Below are 26,356 nucleotides of genomic sequence, written 5' to 3'. Positions count from 1 at the left end.
AGAGATAAAAAGTAACAAGTAGAGCGTGCGAGGCGTCAGCGGCAGATGGAGAATGTGCGTCAGGAGGAGCATTGAGGGCAGCCAGATGAATGTGAGTGTTTACAGTACAGTTTATGTTTGCTGGCAGGTGTTTGTGGCTCATATTTACTGAGCATTTCCAAGCCATTGTGGATGTTGAGCAATGTTCAGAGCAGGGAGGAAGTGGGCAGTGGTGACCTTACGTGTCGGGGTCTTTTTTTGGAGTCCATGCCGGACAAGCCCCTAATGATCACAACTTGAGCTCTTGCCTTTTTAATTACCCATCCAGGCCTGACTGAGGCGCACAAAGCTGCAGCATGGAGTGGCACGGATAGAAACAAAAACAGGCCTGCTCCTTGGGACGGACGCCCTCTGAACCCAGCAGCGAACGCAGCCCCTGCTGCTCCAGCCGGTCGTTATTGTTGTTGGAGAGGCGGAGCGGGATGGGGCTCCAAAACAAGGCCACCACGGCCGCTGATGTCATGCTCCACAGGCCATGTGAGAAGAGCTTCAGTGGAGAGCTCCTGCACCCAAACAAGCACCTTAAGCACAGATTAAACATTTCAATTTGATATGAAAAACAAGACACTAATGGCTGCCACTCACTGTAAGATTTCGTCACAGGCCTGAGAGCATTTGGGTTAGCTGAGATGGCGTCACCTTTCAGCCTGAGGGCCCACCCATCCCCTCTCAAGGTGCTGCAATGGCCCCGGGCTTCTGTCACTCACGTGGCCCATCAGTCATCCTCATCTGCAGAATCTGACTTTATCTTAATGAGCTGTTGTTATTTCTGCCAATGAATGGAGACTGCTTCCATTCAGAGGACAAGTCAAGCATTATCACACAAGGAAGTACCACACGATCAGTCAGAGACTTCTACCTGATGTCAGTCCAGGTGAGAAAAGTCTAAAAAAAATCAAGGGGCTTCAGCTGATCTCTGATCCATGTCAGACACCCAAACAGGACGGAGAGTCCTCGCCTGTACCGTCTGTGCTCCTCATTGCGCCTCCTATTATCACATCAAATTCCTGTGTGAGGGAAATGTGGCTTTGTGCATGAGTTTGTATTTCTGTAGTTTGAGTGTGGGCGGCGCGGGGGGGGGGGGATGATTCCAGACATCCTGGCCTCATTGTTGACTGCCCTGGGTTGACCGCAGCTCAACATGTCAGGCTGAAAGAGAACAAAATGGAGCCCATGCCACTGAGGCCAATCACCACACAAACGTGAAAACACACCCACTCTCTCAATCATATAAGAATAAACGTAAGTCTGCAACAACCATTGTTTTAGGTCATGTGATGGGTGAAAAGAACTTGTTCAGATTTAGCATTATTAGTAAAAGGAAACTGTGAATAGACAGACTTTTACAGGAAAATTTAGTATATGAATTGATCATTGATACTGATTAAAATGTAAGTTAATCTTTCTGTTTTTATCCCCAGATTCAAGATGAAAACACTGGGAAGTTAAACCAATAAAAATAGATAAGACATTTTTTTTTCTCATGAAGCTAGGAGACAAAAACAAAATAAAAGCAAGACTATTTAAAGTTTTGGATGGGATTTCACAACCAGGGATGCAAACACCGTTTGGGTGGAGACAAGTTTTAAAAAGCACTTTTCTTATGTTGCAGCCTGATGCTATAGTCAATTAAATTCACTTTTATTATCATTAATCTAAAACCAGTACCCCATAATGACAGAGTGAAAACAGAACTGTAAAAAATGTGTGCAAATTTATTACAAATCAAAACAGAACGATCACATTGCCATTAATATTCAGACTATCTGCAAAAACACTTGATATTTAGCTCAGGTGCCTCCCATTTTTCTTGATCTTTGCTGAGATCTTTCTACACCTTGTTTGGAGTCCACCTGTGGTAAATTGAGTTGATTGGACATGATTTGGAAAGGCACACACCTCTCTTTAAAAAGCCTCACAGCTGACAATGCAAATCAGAGCATGAGGTCAAAGGAACTGCCTGCAGAACTCAGGATTTTTGCAAGGCACAGATCAAGAGAAGGCTACAAAAAAATGTGCTAGACTGAAGATTCCCAAGAGCAGTGGCCTCCATGGTTCTCAGATGGAGGAAGTTTGGTAGAACCAGGACTCTTCCAAGAGCTGGTCATGTTCAAACTGAAAAATCAGTGGGGAAGGGCCTTAGGGGACCAAGGAGACCAAGAACCTGATGGTCAGAGATCCTGTGTGGAGATGGAACAAAGTTCCAGAAGGACAACCATCGCTGCAGCCCTCCACTGACCTGGGCTTTATGGCAGAGTGGCTAGACAGAAGCCTCTTCTCAGAGCAAAACCCATGAGAGCCTGCTTGGCTTTTTATGTGGAGTTTGTTGCTTCTGAAAAGCCTTTCCAAATCACCAATTAAATTACCACAGGTGGACTCCAATCAAGGTGTAGAAACATCTCAGCAACGATCAAGAGAAATGTAAGGAACCTGAGCGAAATTTCAAGTGTTGTTGCAAAAGGGTCTGTTTATACTTTGTCATGATGTGAATTTTTCTCTGCAGCATCAAGCTGCAACAAAAGAAAAACAAAAAAGTGAAGGGGGTCTGAATACTCTATTATTATTGATATATCACATTAGATTAGATCAAATAACATTAATGAAATTCAAGATGTTGATTTTTTTATTTCAAAAATACATTTTTGGACAAACTATGAGAAATTATCATGCAGATTAATTAATCATTCATTTTTCCCTAACAACTCAGGAGTGATTTAGTGATGCTTTGGGAATATTTTCTAAAGAGAACTAGATGGTGAGGTGCAAGCCTCTTCTAATAAGAACTTTTATTGTGTGAAAAGGAAAAGATGTGTACCGTGCTGTCTTCATGTGTTTTTCTTTATAATTTAGAACAACAGTATGTACACTAAGATAACACAGTTCACACACATACTAACACACTGTTCTGTGTTCTAGGAATTGTCTGTTTATAATTTAGTTTCACTTGTGTTGCACTCTTTTATTTCTGCATAACTGGATTACAATCCTTCACACCTCACTAATCATAAATGAGCACACATAGGTCCCGTGTCACATTCCAAGTGTGGCTGAATTTGAGTTAATTTTTTTCACTCACAGTGACCAACCATCAAAGAAAGCTAGATTTCCAAAATAAAAGTACTCAGACAGAAAAGCGTTTCTGGACGTCTTGACTGCTGCTTCGATCAAATTAAGAGTGCTTATTCAAACCTCTCACAGCTGCTCATCCTGGGTGATTTAGCAAGAGGCATACATTATGTCATCAAAAACTTAATAGTTACATCTATAACTCATGTTTGCATTACTGCAAACTTAACCATGTAAATTGCTATACTAGTGTTCACATTACTGACTTTAATAAGTGCACAGAACATTTTAGCTGTTGTTTTAGTTGTTGTTGCTTTACACCATTGAATGACTCTTTTATATGCCTCCTGTTTTATTTATGTTTAAAGCTCTAGTCTAAGTTTTTATTTTACTACCTGCTATTTTGTTTTTGTGTTGTTGCAGTTGGAATTTCCCCTCATGGGTTCAATCAAGTCCTACCTTTTCATACCTCATAATGTTTTGAGGCAAATTCTGGTTGCTCATGCAGAATGATTAGAGGCAGGGGCATTGTTTTATTTTGTCTCCCAGAAAGAAAAACAACAGTAACATTTTGGACATTAACTTATTTTGGTAAAATATTCAACACTGTAACCATCATAGTGAGCATAAACAGGAAAAAAAACATTTTATACACAACAAAAATGCTAAAAGTGCAATGATTCTTTAAGTTTCAAACTGACAGCACATCCTGCCTGGTCCATTCAGTGAGATGAGCTGTGCTACAGCATCCTCTAGTGGTTTGTATTTAAATCACAACCCTTTTTTCCATTGTGAAACAAAAAACTAATTCAATTTTGTGCCTTCTGTGTCCTTAAAAGATTAAATTTAACGTACATAAAAAAATACTAAATAAATTAGGTCCAGATGTTTTGAGTCTTTAACAAACAAATCAGCTGAGCCTCCATCCTGTGAGAGCCAGAGCTGTGGATTCCCTGAGGTTTACTTCATAAAAGTGCAAAAGATAAAAATGCAGAAACAAAGAAAATTTAAAATAGGATTTTTTTAACACTTGGCTCACAGAGGAAATGTACAAATCTGCATTTCATACAGTCTTTCCTGGGTGGGGTTACCTCAGGATTCTTTATTCCATCTTGGGATGATGGTCCTGCGATAAGTCCGTCTCTCTGAAATGTTGCGCCTGACTTTGATCACTGCCTGAGGCTCCGCAGGCATCTCCAGCTCCAGAGACGGGCTGGAGTGGGACCTCTTCAGACTGTCGTCCTCCTCCTCTCCCTCCATGACAGAGTCTGCACACATGGCTTTGTCAAACTGGCTCAGCTCTGCTGTTCTCAACATGTTGTCGTCTACCTTTCTCTCTTTCTTCCAGGCTTCCAGCACCTGAATGTAGATCTCATAACGACCAATCTGTAGATGTAAAAAGAGATTTAGTATCATCTTAGGGTCCTTTTTACACTGGCATGCATTAACGCTAACTTGCAGCACAGGTCACCTCATGCTGCAGGTACTCCGCTCTGACTCGATGCTCCTCCAGCTCCTTGGTTTTGGCTTTCTTTCCATCTGGGATGTTTTGCTGCTGGTGCGACAGGTCAGCTTTGAATGACTCCAGCATTTTTGCATGAAACTGCAGCTGACTTTCCTGCAAATAAGAGGAACAGAAAGAAGACATGCAAATCCTTTAAATGCAAATCATCATGAATGGAAATGGAGAGATTAGAGGAAGGTAACACTCTAGCCACTTAAAGAGTTTTGGGTTTAAGAAAGACTACTGGTATGCAGATTCTGAAAGAGGATCACCTTTCCTTTACAAATCATAAAAGGTTGATTAGCTTCTGAAGGCTAAATGTAGCTCAGTTATACAAAAGTGAAGCTTGAGTTTCTTTATTTGAAATGGTTTTGGTTTTAAAGATAAGGAGGACTTTCACCCTGAAACGTCTTCATTGATTAAAAAATGATCTAAACCTATGTGATATGTTTATTTAGCCAAGTATTTCACTTAAAATACTCCAAATCCAGAGAGATGGTCCATGTGTTGTTATGGTGATCAATATCACAGAGCCACCATGACAAATATAACACGTTTATCAGCACCATGGAAACGCAGGATGTTTATGCACATAAGGAAGTGGCAACAGCTTCTAGACGCTGCTGTTTTGTTGTCGTCTCTATTGATATTTTGTGTTGCATGCATGTGGACAAACGCTAAAATTCAGATGCCCATGCACCTCCATAATGCATAACTCCATTCTTTAACCCCCTGACCCCAGTAACAGCATGGTCCCTCTAGACTTTTCAGGATGAGCTGAGAGACACTGCTCAGCATCAACCACCTTCACTCAGTTTACCACTCTCAGTCAGGGAATGCTCCAGCTCTGCAAGTTGCAAGGGTAATCTGAAAGCGTGGCTCAGGACAAACCTGAATTATGACCATGTTTAACCATTTCAGAATCTCTCTGCATACATACTTCATACAGCTATGTATGCATCTTATGTGCAATATTACATACACGTATGTATGCTATCCCCTAAATCAGCCTATGGCTGTGTGCGTGTGTGTACTTTAAATTAAAATCAGCTTTAATTCTAGTTGTAGTTTAGTCATTTTTAACCATTATAATTTTAGTCTTTATTTAAACTCATTTATTTTATTTGAACTAATTTAATCATCCTAACTGTGAAATTGATATAAATGTGAAACACTCATATTAATGCACTATCAGTAACTAAAATGATATAAAACTGATGGAAACACCGAAAGACCCTACATGCACACATGACCCTACATCTCAGTTTTATTTAGTCTCCTGGACAAAAACTTTACTTACTTTTCATCAGTGTTTTCATTATCAAAGATCTGTTTTTAGTTAGTCTTAGTCTCGCCTTCCTTGTGGAAAAAAGAAAGATAAGTAACATTTGTAGTTTCAGATTAATGAATTAACTGAATTTCATATAATGAGGGTGAAAAGTAACCTGAAACACTAGCTGGGAAACCTTAAATACTAAGCGTTTGGGAGAGGGCAGAGGATTTCAAAAAAAACTTGGAGTGTGATTGGATGAACGTTCTGTCTGTCATATCTTTATGGGCCAATCAGAGCAACAAAACACATGACAGCCGTGACCGAGGTGCACATGCGCAGCTACCGAGGAATAACGTGAAACATGGCGACTATAGACATGTCAGTACATGACTTTTGTCGTTTTTGAAAAGAAAACAACTCAGTGCTGTTCTTTGTTCTTCTTTTAATGAAGAAACTTGGTCAAGTTCTGATAAAACTGGCACTTTAGCAGCATCCACACTAATATCTTCTGCCATAATTGCACCGGCCTCTTGTTGCTGCTTGCTTACGTCACAACTCTGCCGCACCTGAAAGTACTACCCCTTGTCGCTGATTGATCCTGTCACTTTCTAACCGGGCCCAAACGGTTCAGATGGGAGCTTTGCAAGATGGATTTGCCAGTGAGAAACAAGGAAACAGGCATATCCGTCTGCTTTGCAAGGTTAGGTGAAAAGCTGTTAAAACAGGCCTTTCTGCTTTGCACCCTTAAGTTACTGGCAAAGCATTATGGGATTACTTCCAATGCCAAGAGAGAGACTGAAACTCCCATATCCTTATTTCAAGATAAAATCAAATGAAAAGTCAATTCATTTTTCTGAAAATAATGGCTCTATCTGAATAATCATTAATACTTTAAAAAAAACCACTGTAATTCTATGATTTAGGTCAAGTCAAGTATGGGAGCAATGCCAGTTCAGGACTATGCCATGTCAACCTTGGTCCTGTTCTGCTCTGGCTTCCTGATGGCCATAATCCAGGCCTGGTACAATGTGAATGCCTATACTGGAGTCTATAGAAACACTTCATCTACTCTGAATGACTTCCTGTATTTTCTTATATTGCAATAAACTGTATAGAAAATTAAATCACATTGTACCTGTTCAAATATTGTTCAACCCAACTATGATTTTTTGTTAAGGTTGGCCTCAGTAATAATCTGGTCCACTCATGAGCTAAATAAGAGCTTCTTAAAGGATAAATAACACTAGGGTTACTGCAGAGTGATCCATGGTAGATTTAAGCTTTCTTTCCTCTTTTAATGTAAATTCAGTATCAAGCATTCCAAAAATACTACATGCACATCAGGAAATCAATGTCAGGAAGAGAGAGATGTAGCCGTGTTTACCAGAGTGTGGGCAGACTGAGAGGCGGGGAGAATCGGCCTGCAGAACCTCCTCTGAGAGCCAACAGCAGCAGGGAACGGAGGCGAGGAGTGAAGAGCACACACCAGGTTGATGCGGCTGATCCATGAATTCATCTCTGCTTTGGATCTGTGAGGAGAGAAAACAGTTTTTTAGTCTTTGACACATCCTTAAAAACACTTAAAATCTCTGGCCGTGCTGTAACTTACGAGGCCTGAAAGAGGAAAACCCTCCAGTCAGCCGTCTGCAGGCGAAAGACGTGAGGCTTCTTGGTGTAGTCGGCTGCTGGCTCGGCCAGAGAGTGATGCACACTCACCACCTCCTCGTTAGTCATCTGATCCTTCCTGTAGTCATCCTGACACACAGAAGACAGAAAATCACAAACCAGTATTTAAAATCACTGACGCACATTAATCTTTTATGTAAACTGTAAGAAAACAAACTGCAGTTACTGACCTTCTGCAAGTAAAGGACCATTCCTCTCAGCACACCAAAGTAAGTCTTCCAGCCTCGTTTCCCCCAAGGAGCTGAAGAGACATTCAGCAGGTTTATAAACATCAGATATCAAGAAATTAAAGAAGAAATTAAAACTAAACCACCTCAAAATATTTAAAATCAGCATCCATTCGTGTTTCATCATACAAGGACAGAGGCTGCATGTTGTGGTGTGGAAAATTTAAAGATGAACGTGTGGATTGCTGCTCAAGCTTTTTGTAAGTTCTGTCTTAATAAACCTCTACTGATTCTAAAACAGCTACAAAAATATGTTAAATATGACAAAGCATAATGATTAGGGGACAACTACAGCCTAAAACCTTAATTTACAGCTAGTGCAAAATAAAAACAGTGACACTGCTGACACTAAACAGCTGCTAAAACCCCCTGCTCCTCCTCACCCTTCAGTTTTTCAACCTTTCAAAACAATACATATTTACAACCGTAATTTAGGATTTTAAGACTTCACCCCTACTAGGAGCTAGGTGCATGATTTCAATTGTAACCTACACCTATGCTGGAACTAGGGCTGCATTAGTTGTTTTGGCTTCACTGTGGGCAGGTGCCAAGTCCTGCTGGAAAAGGAAATCAGAATCTCCATGAAGCTTCTCAGCAGATGGCATTAGAGGGGCATTACGTGATCTAAAATCTCCTGGTAGATGGCGGACGGCTTTGACTCTGGACTTTATAAAGCACAGTGGACCAACAGCAGAGGATGTCATGGCACCTCGAACCATCACTGACTGTAACGGAAAACACTGGACTTCAAGCTTCTTGGATTCTGTGCCTCTTAGATCTTCCTCCAGACTCTGGGACCTTGATTTCAAACAAAATTCAACATTTAGTTTCATCTGAAAACAGGACTTTGGACCACTAAACAACAGTCCAGTTCTTTTTGTCCTTAGCCAAGGTGAGACTCTTAAGCGTTGTCTGTGGTTTAGGAGTGACTTGACACTAAAAAAAAAAAAAAAAAAAAAAAAAAAAAACTTGTAGCCCATTTCCTGGACACGTCTGTGTGTGGTGGCTCTTGATCCACTGACTTCATTTCAGTCAGCTCCTCTAAGTTCTTGAATCTGCTTTGTTTGACAATCCTCTGAAGGCTGAGCTCATCCCTGTTGCTTGTGCTCCTTTTCTTCCCACACTTTTCCCTTCCGGTCAACTTTCCATAAACATGCTTTGAAGTAGCCTCTAAGATCAGCCTTCCCTTTCAGCAGTGACCTTCTGTGGCTTACCCTCCCATGATTATGGTTGTGTGTACCGAACCAGGGCGAGAGAATGAAGGTTTAGGAAACCTTTGCAAATTGGACTTTTCCACAATACTCTAATACTTTGAGGGGAGGGAATTCTGAATTTTGGGTGCTGTAAGCCATAATCATCAAGATTAACACAAAGAAAGTCTTGGAATATTTCATTGTGTATGCGAGGAATCTACAATTTATGGAAGTTTAACTTTCTGAAGTAAATCTCAAGAAAAAAAAGGAACATTTACATGATCTTCTTTTTTTAGATGTACCTGTAATTGTGTCTAAACTCTATCCCAAATTTGAAATTACATTCAAGATGGACTACGCTTTAATTTTCACATAGCTGATGCAATCCAAAGCTGAACCTTTAATTATGAGATATTATCAGTCTTTTTACCTAAGATGTGCCCTTTTTCACACATACAACTCATAGTTCACACCCGTCCCTCACAGCAGGAAATTTTCTTGCTGTTTGCTTCTCAGTCAGTGGTGGTGTCAGGGATGGGACATACGAGGGGGCTGGTATTGGAAATTTTAAGGGCAAGTCAGGGGGGAAAAATGCTGTTTGCATTCACACATGCAGCTCACTCAGGTATAATTCAGGAACTTGTCAGGAGTTTTTGGCAGGTGTGAATAAGGTTTATGTCACCTACAATCCCTTTAAAATCAGAAATTGGCTTAGTCAGTTTTAGTACATATATTCAAAATGTAATGTTAACCTTTCATTGTTATTAACCTTTAAAAATATTCTATCAATTTAATTCAAGACAGTTAAGAAACAAAAACCAAATTCTGAATCACCACCACAACTTTTCATATGGCATGTAAAAGTTGAGGCTTTTGCACTGTAAAGACAAAAAAGCAGCGACCTCTGAAATATTGTACTTTATGAATAACCTATCTTATAAATATTCAACAGCAAGTTGTTTGCCTTTAAAATGAAAATAAGGTCAAGTTCTGTTTTGAGATGACACATTCTTGATATTTTGGTTGCTGGTGCCCTTATTTTTAGTCCTGCTGTGACCCATATTTTCCTTCTGAGAAACCAAAACACCAACATGACATAGAATATAGAGTGTTGTCGTCCTTGATTTATTTTGAAATATCAGTTTAATTTAATACACATTGTGACAGATTGATAGCTAGATATACTGGATCTTTAAATCTTCGATCTGTTCATCCTCTTGTGTTTTTGTGTCACTCACTGCGTTTGCCATCAATGTCGGCGAGGATTTTTCTCTGCAGGAATCCTTGTTTGACTATGATGGCTCTTTTGTTATGAGGAACGTTCTGGAAAGGGTTTGCTTTTGAACGCAGCTGCACGTCTTCTTCTGCATCTTCATCCACCAACACAGAGCTCTTCAGCTCCTCTTCATCACTTCAGCATGCATGGAGATAAAGTTATGTAAGAGATTTTAAATGTGAGGCATGTAACGGAGGAGGATTTGTAGAAGTAGTACTTACATAGCCCACTCCAGTGGTTCATTCTTTATGGAGTTGTAAAGACTCTGAAATAGAAATGAGAAGGAAAAATCACAAAAACAATCACTGACTCTGCTTTCTGCAGGCTAATCAGTGTTAGCATTACTTTTAAGAGATCCTTGCTGAAGTTCTCTCCTTCATTCATCCCATCCAGGTTGGACACAAACTTAGAGGAGGACATGGGTTTCCCCACATTCTGTTAACACACAAAAGCATGACTCGACTAAAAGGCTCACAGGGATTTTCTGTTTTCACTTTGAATACCAGGACAGAAGCTTTACAGTCACGAATCTATCTCACCTGTCCATGCAAGTCAGTGTTAAGAAGCATCATAGCACATGTCAGCGCCAATGCAGGTCCTAAGGATTAAACAAACACGCATTCAGCACACGTGAGCACTCCCTGCTGGAGAAGAAAACACAAAAACACATCGATGATAGGGGCATACCTGGGAAGGAGAAGGAGTCAGGGTTGCACTCATGGAAGCGGCAGGCGAAATGCTGCAGCACGCGCTCTCTCTCCTGGGTCTCTCCGATCAAAACCACCACTTTGAGGAAAGATCTGAGTGTGAAATAAAGAAACCCAGAGGAAATTAAGAAAAAGGCTATGAGACATTTTATGAGCATGTTTTGTGAGTGTTGAAGCATGCAACCCAAGCTCCACCTTGACGATTCTCACCTGAGGGCATGATCGAGAGTTTGCCCAGTGAAGTCGAAGAATTTGAGGTATTCCTCTCCAACAGCTCGACTGAAGTCATTACTAAACACAGAGAAATAAATCCAGAATCATTGTCATAACAGTTTTAATCCAAGCGTCACAGTTTAAAAATCTTATCCTGAAATGACTGAAGGGAAACTCTTACGAGATGATTATAAGTTTAAGGAAAAATCAGCAACGGATGTTAGGTTATCTTTCAGTCCCTTGTACGGTTAAAACCCCCAAAAGTACTGGCTCCTACACTTCCCATAATGCAGCTCATAAACACATTTTGTAATAAGTTAACTTCCTGTAAATGCTTTAACCTCTACACCCACAGGTTTAAATGCTAACTTTCTGTGATTAATTGGTGTTATAAATACCCCACATGGCATCACTGGGGGTACTTTAACAATCTCAAAAAAAACCCAACAAAAAAACGTCAAACAGAAACTGGCAGCTTGTTTCACCCCGGGCCAAAAGAAAGTCCTATCTATGTCAATTCAGGCTCCTAGGAGGATATTTATCTGGGTACGAAACTGCTGAAATTAATAATGATGCTTTTAAAAAACTACAGAAACAAACACATCAGAAGATTGATTATTCCACTAAGTTATTTTTAATGTCACCAAACTCTACTGAGGAGCAGGTGTAAGGTGAGGAGATTAACAGCAGGCTCAACAAACAAACTTTATTTTTCCACAGCAAAGATTCTCAGTGAATGATTAATGTTGCTGTTAAAATACAGCAGGAGATTTTTTTTTTTTGGAGCAGCTGAAGTCAATTCACTGACCGACTGATTGGTCATTAGGGCTGGGCAAATATTGCAAAAATCAAAATCACGATTAATTGAACTTTTTACCTTGATTACGATTGATGCACAGATTAACAACTTATGGTTATTTTTTGAAATCAAAACATACATCAGCTGAAATGTTTTTTTTTAAAGTTGCATTTAGAAAAGTAGAAAATAAACAACTGATATTTCTTGCTGACAAAATAAACCATTTTTCTACTATTGTATAAAAAGTAGAAAATAACTTTGCTGCTCATGCCGCACAGTTGGCTACTGTTTGAGCGGACTGGATGCTGTAGTGCCATGTGACTACTACTTCTCCTTTAGGTTTCTGGCAGGCTACATGTCTTGTGAAACCTTGCTTCCTATCACATGACTACACAGCCAGTAGTGTGTTTTAAGGGGGTTGTGCATTAGTAGAGAGAGAATTACAAGGAAAAAAAATTTAAATAATTGACAGGGCAGGTTTACGTTGGTTATAGGCTCCAAACTTTGGTTGTGATTAATTTTCTATAAATCGCCCAGCACTATAGGCTAGATCAACCTAATCAGTAACAGCGCTGTCAGTGCACCCTGCTGGTAGACTAAATGAACTTAGAAATGAGCATAACAGGACTCAGAGCCAACCAAGCCTTATTTTTAATGATAATCAACAGAACCGACTTGTTCCAGCCCCTGCTGTGTCGTCTCATGTGTGAACATAAGTACTGTCTCGACAGCAAGAAGCATTTATTTACCAAGTTGAACTGAAAGTAAGTTCACAGGTCAAGGCATAAAGAAAAACATTTAAGGACCAGGAGACAACACTTTTTTCTCTCCTCTGCTCTCTATCTACCTGTAACAGACACTAATGTTACATGTGCCCCTTAATGAGATGATAAACAGACCATGATTTGCTCTATGTCAAGGAAAATTGCTCAACATTTGAATCCTCCCCTGAACTCAGGGCCTGTTGCTCCCTCCAGGCTCCAAGCAGCTTTCGCTAAATTTGTGGAGTGTTTTATTGTTCCAGTCTCCTCTGATTGTATGAGGGATGTCTGGGCCAGTGAGTTAAATGTAGAAATATCTAGAGAGCTCTGGGAAGAAGCAATGCCTCAAGCTCACTGTTGTTCTCCCAACGCACTTCATAGGCTAATCCAGTTCAAAGTGATGCATAGACTGTTTTGCTCCAAGACAAAACTTAATCATTTAATTCCATCATTTTCTTCTATATGTGACAGGTGTTAGTCTGCTGAAGGCTCACCAGCACATCTCTTTTTGTTTTGTCTTGTTTTCTGTCAGTCTTAGTTGTCAATCTCAAAGGCCTATTCCAAAGACATTCAGCCCAAACCCAGCATGACCTTCATTCGATACTCTACAGAGACTTAAAAACTGGCACTTGACATGCAAATTGCTCTACATTTGGGAACGCTAGTTGCTAAAAAAGTGTTCTCCTCTACTGTCATTCAACTGGAAAGACTGTGCCTACACAAACCTATCAGATGAGTTTTTAATAATTTGGGGTCCTTTTTCAGCGCTGCACCTGATTCATCCAAATCTATAGAGACTTTACTTGCGACATGAAACTTTATGTGTAATACATTCAAGGGTTCCCACCTAACACAACAGGCTTTACTACTGTGACACCAGTTTTAAAATGCTTGTTTTTGTTCTCATTGTTTTGGACTTGTTTCTCTAGCTGTATTGTCTTGTACTGTACTCACTGTTTACATACGTTAAAACTGAGAAATTAAATTATGAAAAAACATATTTGCTGACCAGTGATAAAGTAGGTAGTGGGGGCAGAGGCTGTGATGGAGAGTGGAGCAGACACTTGCAGCGCAACTACAGCAGCTGTAAAACACACCTGCAGCTTTCTGCACAACTGTGTTAAGGTATAAGCATGTATCTAAGGTTTTTAGAGCCTAAGATCTGAGAAACAATCACAAAATGACTTAATATCTCTCTGAATTTCTGCCTTTTTTGTCATTCAGCTGTCACTCTCTGAGCTTCATTAGCCATCACTGCATGACCCCCTTCTCTCCCTGTTCTTGCAGCGGCCCTTTCTCTTTCTCTCTTTCTTTCTGATTGTTATTTTCTGAATAGTGATTATTTGGTAGGAATTAAGTTCATAAGCCAACTAATCGACCAACCAACTTGAGGGTGTCTACCCAAACAGACAACTCCTCAAAAAAGCTTTAAATTATTAGGTTTATTCACTCTATGTGGAGGTAAATGTAGACCAGAATTTAGGACATTAATAACAGTTATAGGCAGCAGAAATTTAGCCCTGCATCATATGTTCCATCTTGTTTAGGAGTCCCCTTTAGTGACACCTACAGAAGATGATTGTCTTCTTCCATCTATGACGGTCGTTAGATACATAACTAATCATATGTATAATAGGCTGTGTGCACTGTTCAAGCTTAGTGAATTTCATATCAAATCAATTTAACATTCTATTATACAACAAAAGTTTAATTATTTCAGATTTTTCATTAAATGTTTGAGTGTTTTATGTTCAAACACCTTAAAGTCTAATTATATGGTTTGCCCTTTATTTAGAAGCCTGGAAGAATGCAAGACAGCACATTTTTAAGCGTGTAATACTTAAAATAAAAATATTACAATTTTTGATAATAAAGCTCAATTTGAATGCAAACAATTTGAATGCAAAATACAGATAATTAACTTTTGCGTTCAAATTGTTTGCATTCAAACAATTTGAATGCAAAAGTTAATTCTCTATATTTTTGATACTTTGATTGGATAAACAATGCATTAAACTTTGACTCAAGCGAATCTGAACTAATGCCGTCTAGATGGCTTTTACAGTATGAGGGTGGACACACTTTCTTCCAGCCACGTCTCTGACTGTGTGTTTATAGTGACTGAAAGTTGCAGCCACGCCTCACATTGTGGGTTTAGCTGCAGAGCTTGAAACAGCATCACCACAGAGCTATAAGAAAAATACAGATAAAAATAAATATAAGGATATGCTTACTCTTTGTCTAAGTGCTTCACCACCTCGACACGCTGGATCTCCTCCAACTTGAACAGCCGTTCAGCGAGGCACTTCGCTGCCTCCCTGTCCACCTCCCCTCCGTTCATATGAGGCTTTGGATGCACTCCGTTTGAGATGACTGTATGTACATTTTCATCCTCTGCACCTTCCTCTTCTTCAGCCTGATGTGATGTCCCAGCCTGTTTGTCCTCCTGCGTGAACTCTGCCTCTTCAGTCTGCTGCGTGACCTCGGTCTGCTCTGTTATTTCTGACTCGTCTGTCTTCTGCACAAGCTGCTCATCGGCTGCTTGCTGCTCATTCTGCTCCAATGGCTCCGTCTGTTCCTGCTGCTCTGCTGCTCCAGGGTCTTCAGCTTCAACGCTAACTGTTTGCTCTGACAGAGTCAACTCCTCTGGCAGGTCTGCTTTTTCAGTCTGGGTTGAGTCCTCTTCTTCTAATTCTATCTTTGGCTGCTCCAGATGTTGTTTTAACTGGTCTTCGGAGTCTACTAGGCTCTGCTCCTTTACTTCAGTCATGTCAACCTGCTCTGGCTCAGCATGTTCAGGCTGCAGCGACGTCTGTACATCCTGTGAAGCTGCTTCTTCACTGTCTTGATGCTCTAAACCACTTGTCTCCTGCAGTTTTTCAGTCAGCTCTAGTATCTCTGGTGAGTCTTTAAGCCCTTCTGCATTTTCTGCAGACTGTATTGACAGTTCCTCGATGTTGTTTGCCACCTCAGACTGCTCAGGCTCCAGGCTCTGATCTACATCTTCACACATTTCTGGCTCTTCACCCTGTCCTTTAGGACCTTCTTCTTGTATGTCCTCTTCAACCCTAGACTGCGTAGTTTCCTCTAACAGCTCTGACTGTTGCAGATCAAGTAACTGATTGTGGTTTATACTTGATTCAGTTTCATCAGTTTGTAAAAACTCTGCAGGAATCTCCCTACAAATTGTGGATGAAACACACCGTCTATTTATTATATAATGTGACAATAATTTCAACACAACATGACGTTAACACACTTTCTCTTCCCCCTTCTCATGATCATGATACTCACGTGTGATTTAGATGACAAACAGCTTCTGCTTCTTCACTTTGTTCGGTGCAGCAAGGAACCATCACACCCTCTTCCTCTTCCGCCTCACCTCCCTTCTCGTCCTCTTCCTCAGCCTCGACACTGATCGCTGATGTTTGCTCTTCTTCTACGTCTCCTTGTCTCGTCAGCAGAACTACTGGCTTCTCTTCTTCCTCCTCTAGCTGTAAATCCACAAAACTGTCCGCCTCGTCTCCTGAGCCTTCAATCTCCTCAGGAGTATCGATTAAGTCCAAAGATGCTGCTGGATCTGAGCCGTCTGACTGCTCCTCTATTTCTTCGTCTTCTGTTAAAGCTGTTTCCAGAGAGATCTCAGGGATACTCTCTAGAGGAAGGTAAACATTATTGCCATTAAATCTCAACTCTAGTACTGAGCACACAACAAATAATGAATTTCTAGTCTGAAGCTGAAAGGAGTAAAATAAAAATAACTTCACACCTTATTAAAAGTGTTGTTCTGAATAACACCTACCAGTATTACTGCCTGACAGCTCTTGTGTTGAATCCTCCCCTTCCTGTGTCGTTGGCTTTTGCACATCAGCAGCGTCACATGGCTGGAAATTGCAACACAGACCACTGATCATGAACAAGCTTGTGATCATCATCTTCATCTGACCAACATTATGCCCACTCTACCCCTCCCAAAACTGCTCAGTCTATCACATTTAAATTAAAACACAGTTGCTAAAAGATAAGGATTGAGATGACTGGTAAGAGTCAAGTTTGTCCACAGGTGATGCCAAAATCACCACAATTATAAGACTGCTAAAAGGCATCAGTTTCAGTGCACTTCTCATAGCAGTACTGTTGCTAGATTATAAAAACTTCCACTTCCCTTGGTAATGTGAATCTGTTTTGTGCTTGTGTTGCTTAATATTTGTGTTGATTCTTGGAGATATCACCAAGAAAAATATAAAAACAATGTGAAGGGTTCTATACTGACATTAGGAGGAGCTCTAAACCTCAAAATTGTACTCTTGAACAGACAAATACCATTGTTTTTCTTCCACTGTTGTTGTTGAAGAAGCTCATAGTAGGGCTCCCCTTTCTTAAACTGATCGATTCATCAGAAGGAATTGATGTTGACAAAAGGAGAGGTGTTCCAAAATGTTGTAACTACAGATACTTTGAGTAACCTTGTAAGGCAAATGAATTGGCCAGATTCCATGTCTGTCATCAGGCAGGCCTATCTTAGAAAGTTACAAAAACTAGAGAATGACCAGCCCAATCAGCTTCATTTGAAGAGAATGCGTCCGGAGCAACAGGTGTGGTTGCCGGCCCAGGCTGCATGATGTTTCTGGTCATTTATGAGTGCACCATTTCAGACTACGCAACAAAACTCTTTCCTATCTTGGCCAACAGACTGACCACACTACAAGTGTGATCCTAATCGCTACTGTCTATGTGACTGTCTGTGAGTTCAGGAATGGGCCAAAGAGTGTCAATCACACAAAAACAGAAGCGCTCAGTGGGATTGTAGTGGTCTTTTGCTCGTAAAAGAAGAAAACAACAAACAACTATGGATTGGATTATGGATAACAATTACGGATGTATCCAGAGGGGAACTATGTGGACTGGCTCTGACTGACTGAACTGGGCCAAAATCTGGATGAATTGATGAGGTCTGAGCCAGCCTTTAGGTGCACTGCAAGCCTGTTAACAATGGTAGCTGTGAAGAGATGAGCTTGAATGCAGCTTCCATTATGTAGTTTACTACCTAGGGCAGTGCAATGCCTACAACATATGTTTTGTTGGTCTGACTGGCCTGTATTGACAGTGACAGAAATAACTTTTATACATAGATATGTGAAACAGTCTATCAGGCTATGCTGTGAGCGCAGCAACACAAAAACATTAAAACAACATCAAATTTGTGCCATCTTTGGATTTCTGCTTCTGCTTTGGTGTCATTATGAGCAGTCAGCAAGGAAGTGAGCTGTCCAGCATGTTCTTTGCATGAAGAATCAATCAGTACCAAAGAAGACTGCAAGCCAAAATGAGATAAAGAGACTATGGCGTGTTGCTGTGGTTACACAGACACCAAGTGAGGTAATGACACATATTTGAGCGTACTAAATGGTTTAAATATATCTGTAAGTCATTACACTTTATGCCACTTCCTGCCATTTGTTAAATAATTGGTCTGCTTTGCTTTCACACCGCAAATACACTGCCCCAGGGTTCATCTGGAAGTGAACCAAGACCCTTGTTTTAAAAAGGGGACCAGATTTTACTTGTTTGGTCAGCATCAAAGTTCAAATGAGCTTTCACACCACTCCAAACAGACTGGACAATCCGGGTCAACAGACCAGAGTTTGTATAAAGCAAACCAATCGGCTCTGTGGTGAAACGGACCTAAATCCTTAAAAAGAATAAATAAAAAGGTTTGGGATAAAATAAAAATTGCACCGTCAGTCCAAGAAGTGGAGTGAGCGGACACAAGCCTTTGGTGTAAAACCTGAAAAGCATTTTCCAGTGACTTCAACCATTCGTTCACTGGTTGTTGACATGACATTTTGGGAAACTAGGGACTGAAGAAACATGAAAATGTTTCTCAGGTTGTACATTAAAGCTCGTGTGGATCTTTTTGTTTGTGCAGATTTGGCGTCCCCTGTGGAGAAAGCAGTACATTTTAACTTTTTGCTGATTTTGTCCTAAACATTTGTCAGCAGTGTTTTCTGAAGAAAAAGCTCATCTTTGTCTTTCAGAAGAAAACATTTCACTCAGTGTGAACTTTTTCTTGGAAGTGTGACAAAAATCTGTTTTTGAAGCGTGTGTTTATGACCTAGATTGACACCTACCTGCAGCAGAGTTTACAGGCATTATAAATATGATTGAGAAATAACAAATGTTCTTCCTGCTAGTCTTGTTTGCCTTTGAAGGTTATAAAAAGTCACTAGTACTAGTTCTATTTTATTTACTCAGTGTTCATTTAGTTAGTAGTATTCCCACTGAGATATAAAATCTCTTTTCTGAGGTAGTCCTGGCCAAGACAGCAGAACAGAAAGTTCCAGGCATATGACAAACAACAGACCATAATAAATAAAGGTGCCTGTATTGGTCCAATGTTCCTTGAATCCAATTTTAAAATCCCAAAAATTAATACAACACTCAAGTTTAAGTTGACCTCATGTCACTCATTAGTTTCAACCTGTTTTATAGCCAGAAAAAAACTCCTCACTCGTGCTTTAGAACAGCAAGCAGGTTAATGGTAACAAAACAAATTCACACATACACAGTACGTACCTCCACGTTATTTCCGTTCAGCTCTATCTCCGAGTTCAGGAGCTCAGAATCAAACTTCTCCTCTTCCTCTCTGCCCTCCTCCCTGAAAGGCTCTTCGTTAAAGTCTTCAGATGGGTGAGGTGATGGGGAAATGGTGCTTACGCTCATCATATTGAGACAGTCCAGCTCATTAGCCAAGCTGCTGTGAGTCACCAGCGAGGGCGTCTCCACGGAGGAGTCCGGCATGTCCCACTGCACTGTGGCAAAGGACAGGAGGGGGCTGGTGCAGGTCATGGGGCGCACGGGCCATATTATCTGCTCCCACGGCTCTGCCTCATCTAGGCTGTGTTTCTCAGCCTTTGGGGAGAGACTGAGCTGATCTGTCTTGTGTTCTTGGTTTATTAGAACCTCCGTCTCATCCCACACAATGCCCTCCTGTTCTCCGTTGATGTACTGACGGTCTATGGAGGTCCATGAATCTTGTTCAGGCTCCAGAAGGGCTGCATTTGTAACATCTGGCAGAGAAGAGCACAAGTTTTCTTCCTCCATTAGTCAGGTCCTTTGTTGTGCTGAAAGATTTTGTAGCTGTAGATGCTGTCCTGCTATGAAACGTCCTCTTTTGGTGTTTGAAAGATGGTCATTTTATAAAATACAATAAACTTGACATCCAGAAGATGCTTAGAAACTCCAACCATGCACACATCTGTTTGATAAAAAAAAAAAAAGCATGTTAGTATTCAACATGAGAAATTCCATGCCTGTTTTTGAGAAACAGCAGCAAAATTGTTCAGTTAGAGTTCATGAACTATTTGAATGCAGTACACTCTAAAAAAAAGTCATTGGGGAACCTCCAAGAGGAACATCTGATTAGCTCATAAACAAAAAGTCATTCATAAGACTCTACTATATTTGGCTGCAGCGTAAGAGTGATCTCTTCAAAGTGGCTCTTTATTTGTTTGCTATCCGTATGAATTCATGTGAAACTACTGGACAGTCTCTGAAATCAAACATCAAAAGTTGGCAACACAACTTAAAATAAAATTCCTTAAAGTAAAAGATACTAAAAACTCACCACCTCAATGTAGAATAATCCACTTTGGGGAAGGATTTCTCTCTATTTTAGACCGTACTTCTCATTTTGTAACTTCTTGCTCTGCCAAGACTGAATGTCAGTGCAGTACACTTTTAGTGACATGCAGCAAAGCAAGTTAGTACTTCCTGACCACAGACACTGAAAATAAGCCGAGCAAGTGAGAGCAGGAGAGAGATAGAGGTGTTGTGAGGATTAGAGGGGTTGTGGGTGGGGTTGAGGGGGCAGTTTCTGGTGAGCACTTTTAACAGTCACTGTTTATCATTTTATCGCCACGCTGCACCCAGACCCTGGCCAAAGGATAAAACTGCGAGGGAGTTTAAGCTGCGGCTTAGTGTTGTCAACACAAACCAAAGGCATCTCTCATGATAACATCAATGCCAGGAGCAGAGCAGCAGCAGCAAAATATCATAACAGCTTAAACATCACGCCCCATGTCTTTTTATTTTCTGCCATTCTTTCTCATATTACATGTATTTCTCTTGTCTCTTTTTGCTTTACTTTTCTTTCTTCATCATTCTGCTCTCGTCATGCAACCAACATCCGGGACAGACCCTGACCACATTTCCTGTGTGGGTGCTCACTTCTCAGTTCCTGTCAGGGTGCTGCAGCACATGCACGACAGCTAACTCAGATAGACTGTAACTTAATTGACTCATGTTTGAAAGTCAAATTCAGAGCAAGCCAACTTGAACTGAATTTTTGAAGCAGGATTGTGTACACGTGACAAATTGGTTGTTTCATTTACTGATTATTTCAAAAATTTGGTCCATGTTGTGTTATACTATCTTGACTACAACCTAGCTGCCCTTCTGCTTGAATAAAGTGTGTTTCAAATGAGAACACTGGTTATCCTCCATACAGGGCTTGAGACGAAGGATGTCTCGTCACCCTGGGGATCCAAAATATCTTTTGGAGAAAAATAAAAATCTTCCCTGGGGCAAAAAGGACTTTTTAATGTAAATGTGTAGGCATTTCCCACAGAATTACGCCATACTTGGGGAGGCAGATGGGGTCATACCGTCCTGTGTCATTTTTAGGGATGTAAAATATTGAACATTTGCAGATATCCAGTATGTCAATATTCACAAAATTGTATCAATATGGTTGGGATGTCTGCCAATATTTACATCCAATATTTTTACTTTGTATTTCAGCATATAACCACTGTAAATTTTGTCCATATATACTTATAGATTAGTGGAGTTTTAGGCTGAACCAACAGGCCCATGTAAGTTGAGGCCTTTTTCTTTATCTATCCTCATACTTTAAACTTTAAAGTGTTCTTTAAGGTCTAAAGTTTGTTTCCTCGTCATCCTCAAACCTTAAAGTGTGTCCAAAAGGACTAACATTTCTTGCCTGAAAAGCATATTTTAATATCAGTATCAATATCGGTACCAGCTTAAATAAATCTGTAATATCAGCCTATCCAATATCTGCAAAAATCCAATATCGTGCATCCCTACAATATGGATATATAAATGTAGCTCTGACCACAATCTCCAGTTCTGAAAAAAAACTTATAATTTCAAGGAATGAGGATGAATAAAGACAAAATACTTCAACTAACACATTTCTGATGGCACTGCCTTTAAGATTAGCCATATATATAGGCTGTTATTTACAGCCAATATATTGGCTGCCAATACCATTATTAATTTTTTGATTCATCAGTAGTACATTGTATAAAGATGGTCAAAAAGCAACCCTTGCCTTTTCAGATATACTCTGTAATCACAGCAGGTGTGCTGCCTTTGTTACGTCTTGATGAGGTAGAGTATTTCAACTAATTTCCTTGAGTGCAGGATTACAGGAATAAATCAGCAGCAAGCAGCTGCATAAAAATGTTCGAACAATGGGGCTAGAAGCTTTTTCATAAATAGTATGAGGTGACGCTCTTTAAACAGTGCATTTACAGAAGGGATGTGCTTATGCGGTGGTTCTCAACGGGTGGGTCAGGATGCAAAAGTGGGTCATGAATGTGTTCCTGGAAACAAAATTGCACTAAAAAGTCAATAACACTCTTTTAAAACATGCTTGTTTAGGAGTAGCTCAGTTGGTAGAGCAGAAGCTTTAGTCCTCAACACACAATTGATTACCAGTCTGTTTGCTGCATGTCTCCCCCATTCACTCTCCCCATAGTATATCCTGGCTCTCATGCTTGTTTTGTTCTGCCAGTTGAATCTGTCACATTTTGGTACCGTCTGAGATCCAAACTGGACAATTTTTCATTAAATAAATCCACACATATCACAAATTTAGGTTCTCATTGAGGAGTTGACCGTAGGTCCTGGGGTTTGACCACTTGAGACCTACTGTGCTAATGGACAAATCTCTCGTGTGTATGGATGGGAATTATTTATTTCAATTTCTAAAAAATAAAAAAGTCGGTAAATATACCTGGGTGGCTCGCTCTAGTATTGTCTATGTATGGGAAACACTGTGTGTATATGTTTAACTTGTGCTTAAATTATGAAGTGAACCCAGACACTTACAATGGCAGATTGTCTTTTCCCATTATTATACTGTAAAATCTTTAGTATGCTGTGGGTTGCTATGGACTCTGTTGAGCATCTCAAGATCATCTTGGTTCAATTTGATAGGAAAAGCCAATATAAGGAATGTGATCGCTAAATAAAGACAGGGACTGATGAAAAGAATTGCAGGATTAACAATGATGAATGCTTGATTATACTTGACAAAATATGGTGACCTAAATACAGTCAAAACAGGTGATTTTCCATCACAGAACTGTGTCTGATATTACTGACCTTTCCCATTTACGATATCATCTGCTATAATGGTCACTGGACTGGTACCATAACCAGGCTGACAAATGTTTGTTTTCATGACAGTTGGTGCTGGTTTTCTGCATGACTTTCAAGTGTGCTATCATTGCAAAGGCATCATTTATGAGAATACTGCAGCAGCACTACTAAGTTAAGAAGCAACTATTTAGGGGGATGACTTGGATTCACTTCAGGATGGTTAAAGTTGTTTGTTCAGGGATGGTGGCTGAAGAGGGTAGTCTATAGCCCTGCCTCTGTATGTGCTGTAATCTTGGTAAAGATTGTTGGTTCTAACAAATTATGAAATGCACAAATTTTTTTCAGAGATACCAAAATGTAAAGACAAAAAGGCCTTTTTACTCACATCAAAGAGGAAAACTCAATAAATCAGGGTATTTTAAACCATAAGTAATGAGAAAAATCTGTCTCCAAGCAGAGACTATCGAGAGAAGCTGCTTACAATGCATGGGAAGTTTACACAGCACATCACAGGCTTGAGTACATAACACAATACGAAAGGAGAAGTACAAACATAAAAAACACACCAGGAAGGAAAAAATAAAAAAGGAAATAAAGCCACATAGTAAAAGCTCTGAAATGGCTTCTAAATATGTGTATGTTTAAGAGTGTAATAAGGTTAGGCACTACCACTATTGTTGTGCTTTACCATTAGTGAAAAAAAAACTAAGACATACATTTTAAAACCTCAAAGAAGTGAAAAAGGCTTACAGAGGAATCTTTGGAAGCATGACTTACCCCCTCCAGGCTCTTTAAGGCACCATCATATGATCAGCCCGCTTGTGAGGTTTTAAGTCAAGTCTTGTGGGAGGGAAAGACACATCACTGTGTTTTACTGGGTTAACACCGCTGTCAAAGAAACTGTGCCTTCAGAGGCACACACACACTCACACAAGCACACAAGTAACCCTCAGTTGATTGTGTCTGAACCTGCTGCACACACAAACAAGCCTCACATCCGCTCTTTTGAAGCCGAGCAGGGTTTTAGTCTGTGGTGTTGCATAAAGATGCATGCAAGTCACAAGTCCAAGTCTGGACCGGGTCCTCCGCCTTCTTCTTTGTGCTTCCTGTCCATTCTGAATAGATCAAGATCGGGCTTCCGTCCCCTGCTCTCTTGTTTTCCTTCGAGGAGATACGACTGTGGGAAAGACAGGGTACAAATTCAGGAGAGAAAGCTGCTAAGTGGCTACGAAGAGGAAAGAACAGGCACATTGTGATTGGCAGATGACTCAGGAGCTCAAAGACACCTGAGAGGCCTCAGTCCACGCCCACTAGCCTCAAGGCATGCAAGCACACACACAGGTCAGGTGAGGGGAGTGGCTCAGCTTCATTCCTGCCAATGACACTAGGAATGATGCAGTCAAACCAGAAGGTATCAGGATAAATGTGTCATTAGTTGCACTGGCATTAGCTGTGCCTCTTATTATTGGTGTGGCCTAGTGTCTGACTGTGGGCAGAAAAGCCAGTTTAGCACAGTCTCGGGCTTACAAAGGCTTACTTGAACAAAGACTCAACTTCTGTCTGTCTCATTTTCCTAATGTCTTGTATTTATTTTCAATTATGGATGTAACAATACCTAAGAATATAACCTAAACTATGTGTAATTGTATTGAAGTCAGGGAGGTCTTACATTTAAGCAAATACGACTTATAGCTTTTTACTACAACTTTGATACTCCTTTTTCAAACCTGACTTACCAAAACGTGAATGAAAACTTCCATTAGGTTATTAAAAGTTGAAAATACGAGTCTTTTAAAGCTTTATTTGCTCCAAAGCCACAAAAACAGCTGCACCTCAGCTTGTTAAGGTGATTTCCCCCATTTGTGCTCTATAGGTATTTATCTCCTCTAGGATTTGTTTAAAAGTTCTCAATGAACTGTCAGAAAATGTTGATTGTTTAATTAGCAAATGTACAGCCTCAAAATTAAAAAAGTAATTATATTAATAAAGAACAATGAGAAAGGGGATATTTTTAGTGAAAGAGAATTGAAAAATTAGACTCAAATGTGCAAACTACATTTTCATGTCATAAACAATTTGTAATAAAAATATAACATGAACCAAATATCATGGTATTAGAGTCCTTTGTTACATCTATATTTTAAATATTTCCCAAAAGAATCTTTTGCCTTAAATTTATTCCAACAGTTTACAAAAATTAATTACAGTTACCAATTACAGTTTACTCAATTACAGTAAGCAAATGTATAAAATGTCATTAGTTAGTTTCCACCTCTGAATTTGAATCAGTCATAAAATATCCTTCCCATTAATGAAAACTAGATTTAGCAAGAGCAGCATCATTTTACGCTAGTTCACATTATTAGTAATTATTAGCAGCTTTTTGCAGCTATATCAATTTTTAACTGAATATTAGCCGGAAGGGGTCCGCCTATTTTAATTTATAGCCAATATAATTTTAACATTTTAATACATTTTAATAATTTAAAATATATAAACACTAGCATTAATTGTTGACATAACTATGGTCAATAACATAAAAAAGCAGTCCCTGTAGTTAGCATCGTTAGCTTCAATACATTGGTTGAAATTAAAATATTAGCATTACCTGCTGAAGTGATTGTTGGCTATATATTGTTGCAGGTGTTAAGCTAGTATTTGCTGCTATTGTTTTGTAGCTCTTCGTGTTATTCATGACACAACTGTGTCATAAAGGAAAGATTTTTCACTGTCTTACAATGAACAGCAATGAGCTACCATCCCTCATAGACCACCAAGAGGAAACCGTTACAAAGAAAAGCGCGGTTAAATTGACTTAAGTCTGTTTGCTGTAGGAGAAAAGACGTTGAAAGACAATGGAAAATGTTAGCAAGCATATAGAAAATTACAAAATCATAAGAGCGGATACATTAAGTAAATACACAAAGAATACGCTGGTGGTCAAAGATATGTCGATGGAAAAGAAAATGTCACTTGAGTAGGCAAATGACAAGCAGAAAACGTGCGCTGTTGGCTGCACTCATGCATACCGGTTTGCCTCTTCTCACCTGGCTGTCAGTGTAAATGTCGAGTTTGAGGTAAGTACTAAATGTAAATTTGGTATTTTTACATATTTTATATTGACTACGGAGTTAATAATGTTTTAGAACCCTGTTTCTTTTGGTAAACCCTGTGGTAAAGGATACTTTGGCCCCGCCGG

At 39.8% G+C, this 26,356-nt stretch overlaps 1 protein-coding gene across 3 annotated transcripts; it reads right to left on the bottom strand.

Moving 5' to 3' along the window:
* Positions 1–2,031: 2,031 nt before the first annotated feature.
* Positions 2,032–24,268, bottom strand: LOC121525158 (PH and SEC7 domain-containing protein 2). Of its 3 annotated transcripts, none has more exons than XM_041810996.1 (16): positions 23,935–24,268; positions 19,321–20,002; positions 16,547–16,628; positions 16,039–16,399; positions 14,979–15,923; positions 11,182–11,262; positions 10,952–11,064; positions 10,804–10,862; positions 10,610–10,699; positions 10,486–10,529; positions 10,227–10,399; positions 7,739–7,809; positions 7,492–7,637; positions 7,267–7,411; positions 4,577–4,723; positions 2,032–4,491 (listed from the first exon to the last, which is right to left on the bottom strand). In XM_041810996.1, exons 2-16 carry the CDS (start codon positions 19,846–19,848, stop codon positions 4,198–4,200), a joined length of 3,279 nt encoding a protein of 1,092 aa, XP_041666930.1. In that variant the 5' UTR covers positions 19,849–20,002; positions 23,935–24,268; the 3' UTR covers positions 2,032–4,197. The 3 variants fall into 3 exon arrangements, with proteins under 3 accessions (XP_041666930.1, XP_041666931.1, XP_041666933.1); XM_041810997.1 differs by lacking the exon at positions 23,935–24,268 and adding an exon at positions 20,372–20,509; XM_041810999.1 differs by lacking the exon at positions 23,935–24,268 and adding an exon at positions 20,375–20,499.
* Positions 24,269–26,356: the final 2,088 nt, after the last annotated feature.

This window comes from Cheilinus undulatus, linkage group 17, assembly GCF_018320785.1.
Source record: "Cheilinus undulatus linkage group 17, ASM1832078v1, whole genome shotgun sequence".
Classification (NCBI taxonomy): Eukaryota; Metazoa; Chordata; class Actinopteri; order Labriformes; family Labridae; genus Cheilinus; species Cheilinus undulatus.
This window is presented reverse-complemented; position numbering and strand designations above follow the sequence as displayed.

Excerpts from the sequence above, each read along its gene's own strand:
- LOC121525158 (XM_041810996.1), bottom strand. The coding sequence starts at position 19,848 with ATGGAGGAAGAAAACTTGTGCTCTTCTCTGCCAGATGTTACAAATGCA. Across the intron at positions 16,400-16,546 it reads GCTGTCAGGCAGTAATACTG|AGAGTATCCCTGAGATCTCT; the intron begins GTAGGTGTTATT and ends ACCTTCCTCTAG. Across the intron at positions 15,924-16,038 it reads GTTTGTCATCTAAATCACAC|GGAGATTCCTGCAGAGTTTT; the intron begins GTGAGTATCATG and ends CACAATTTGTAG.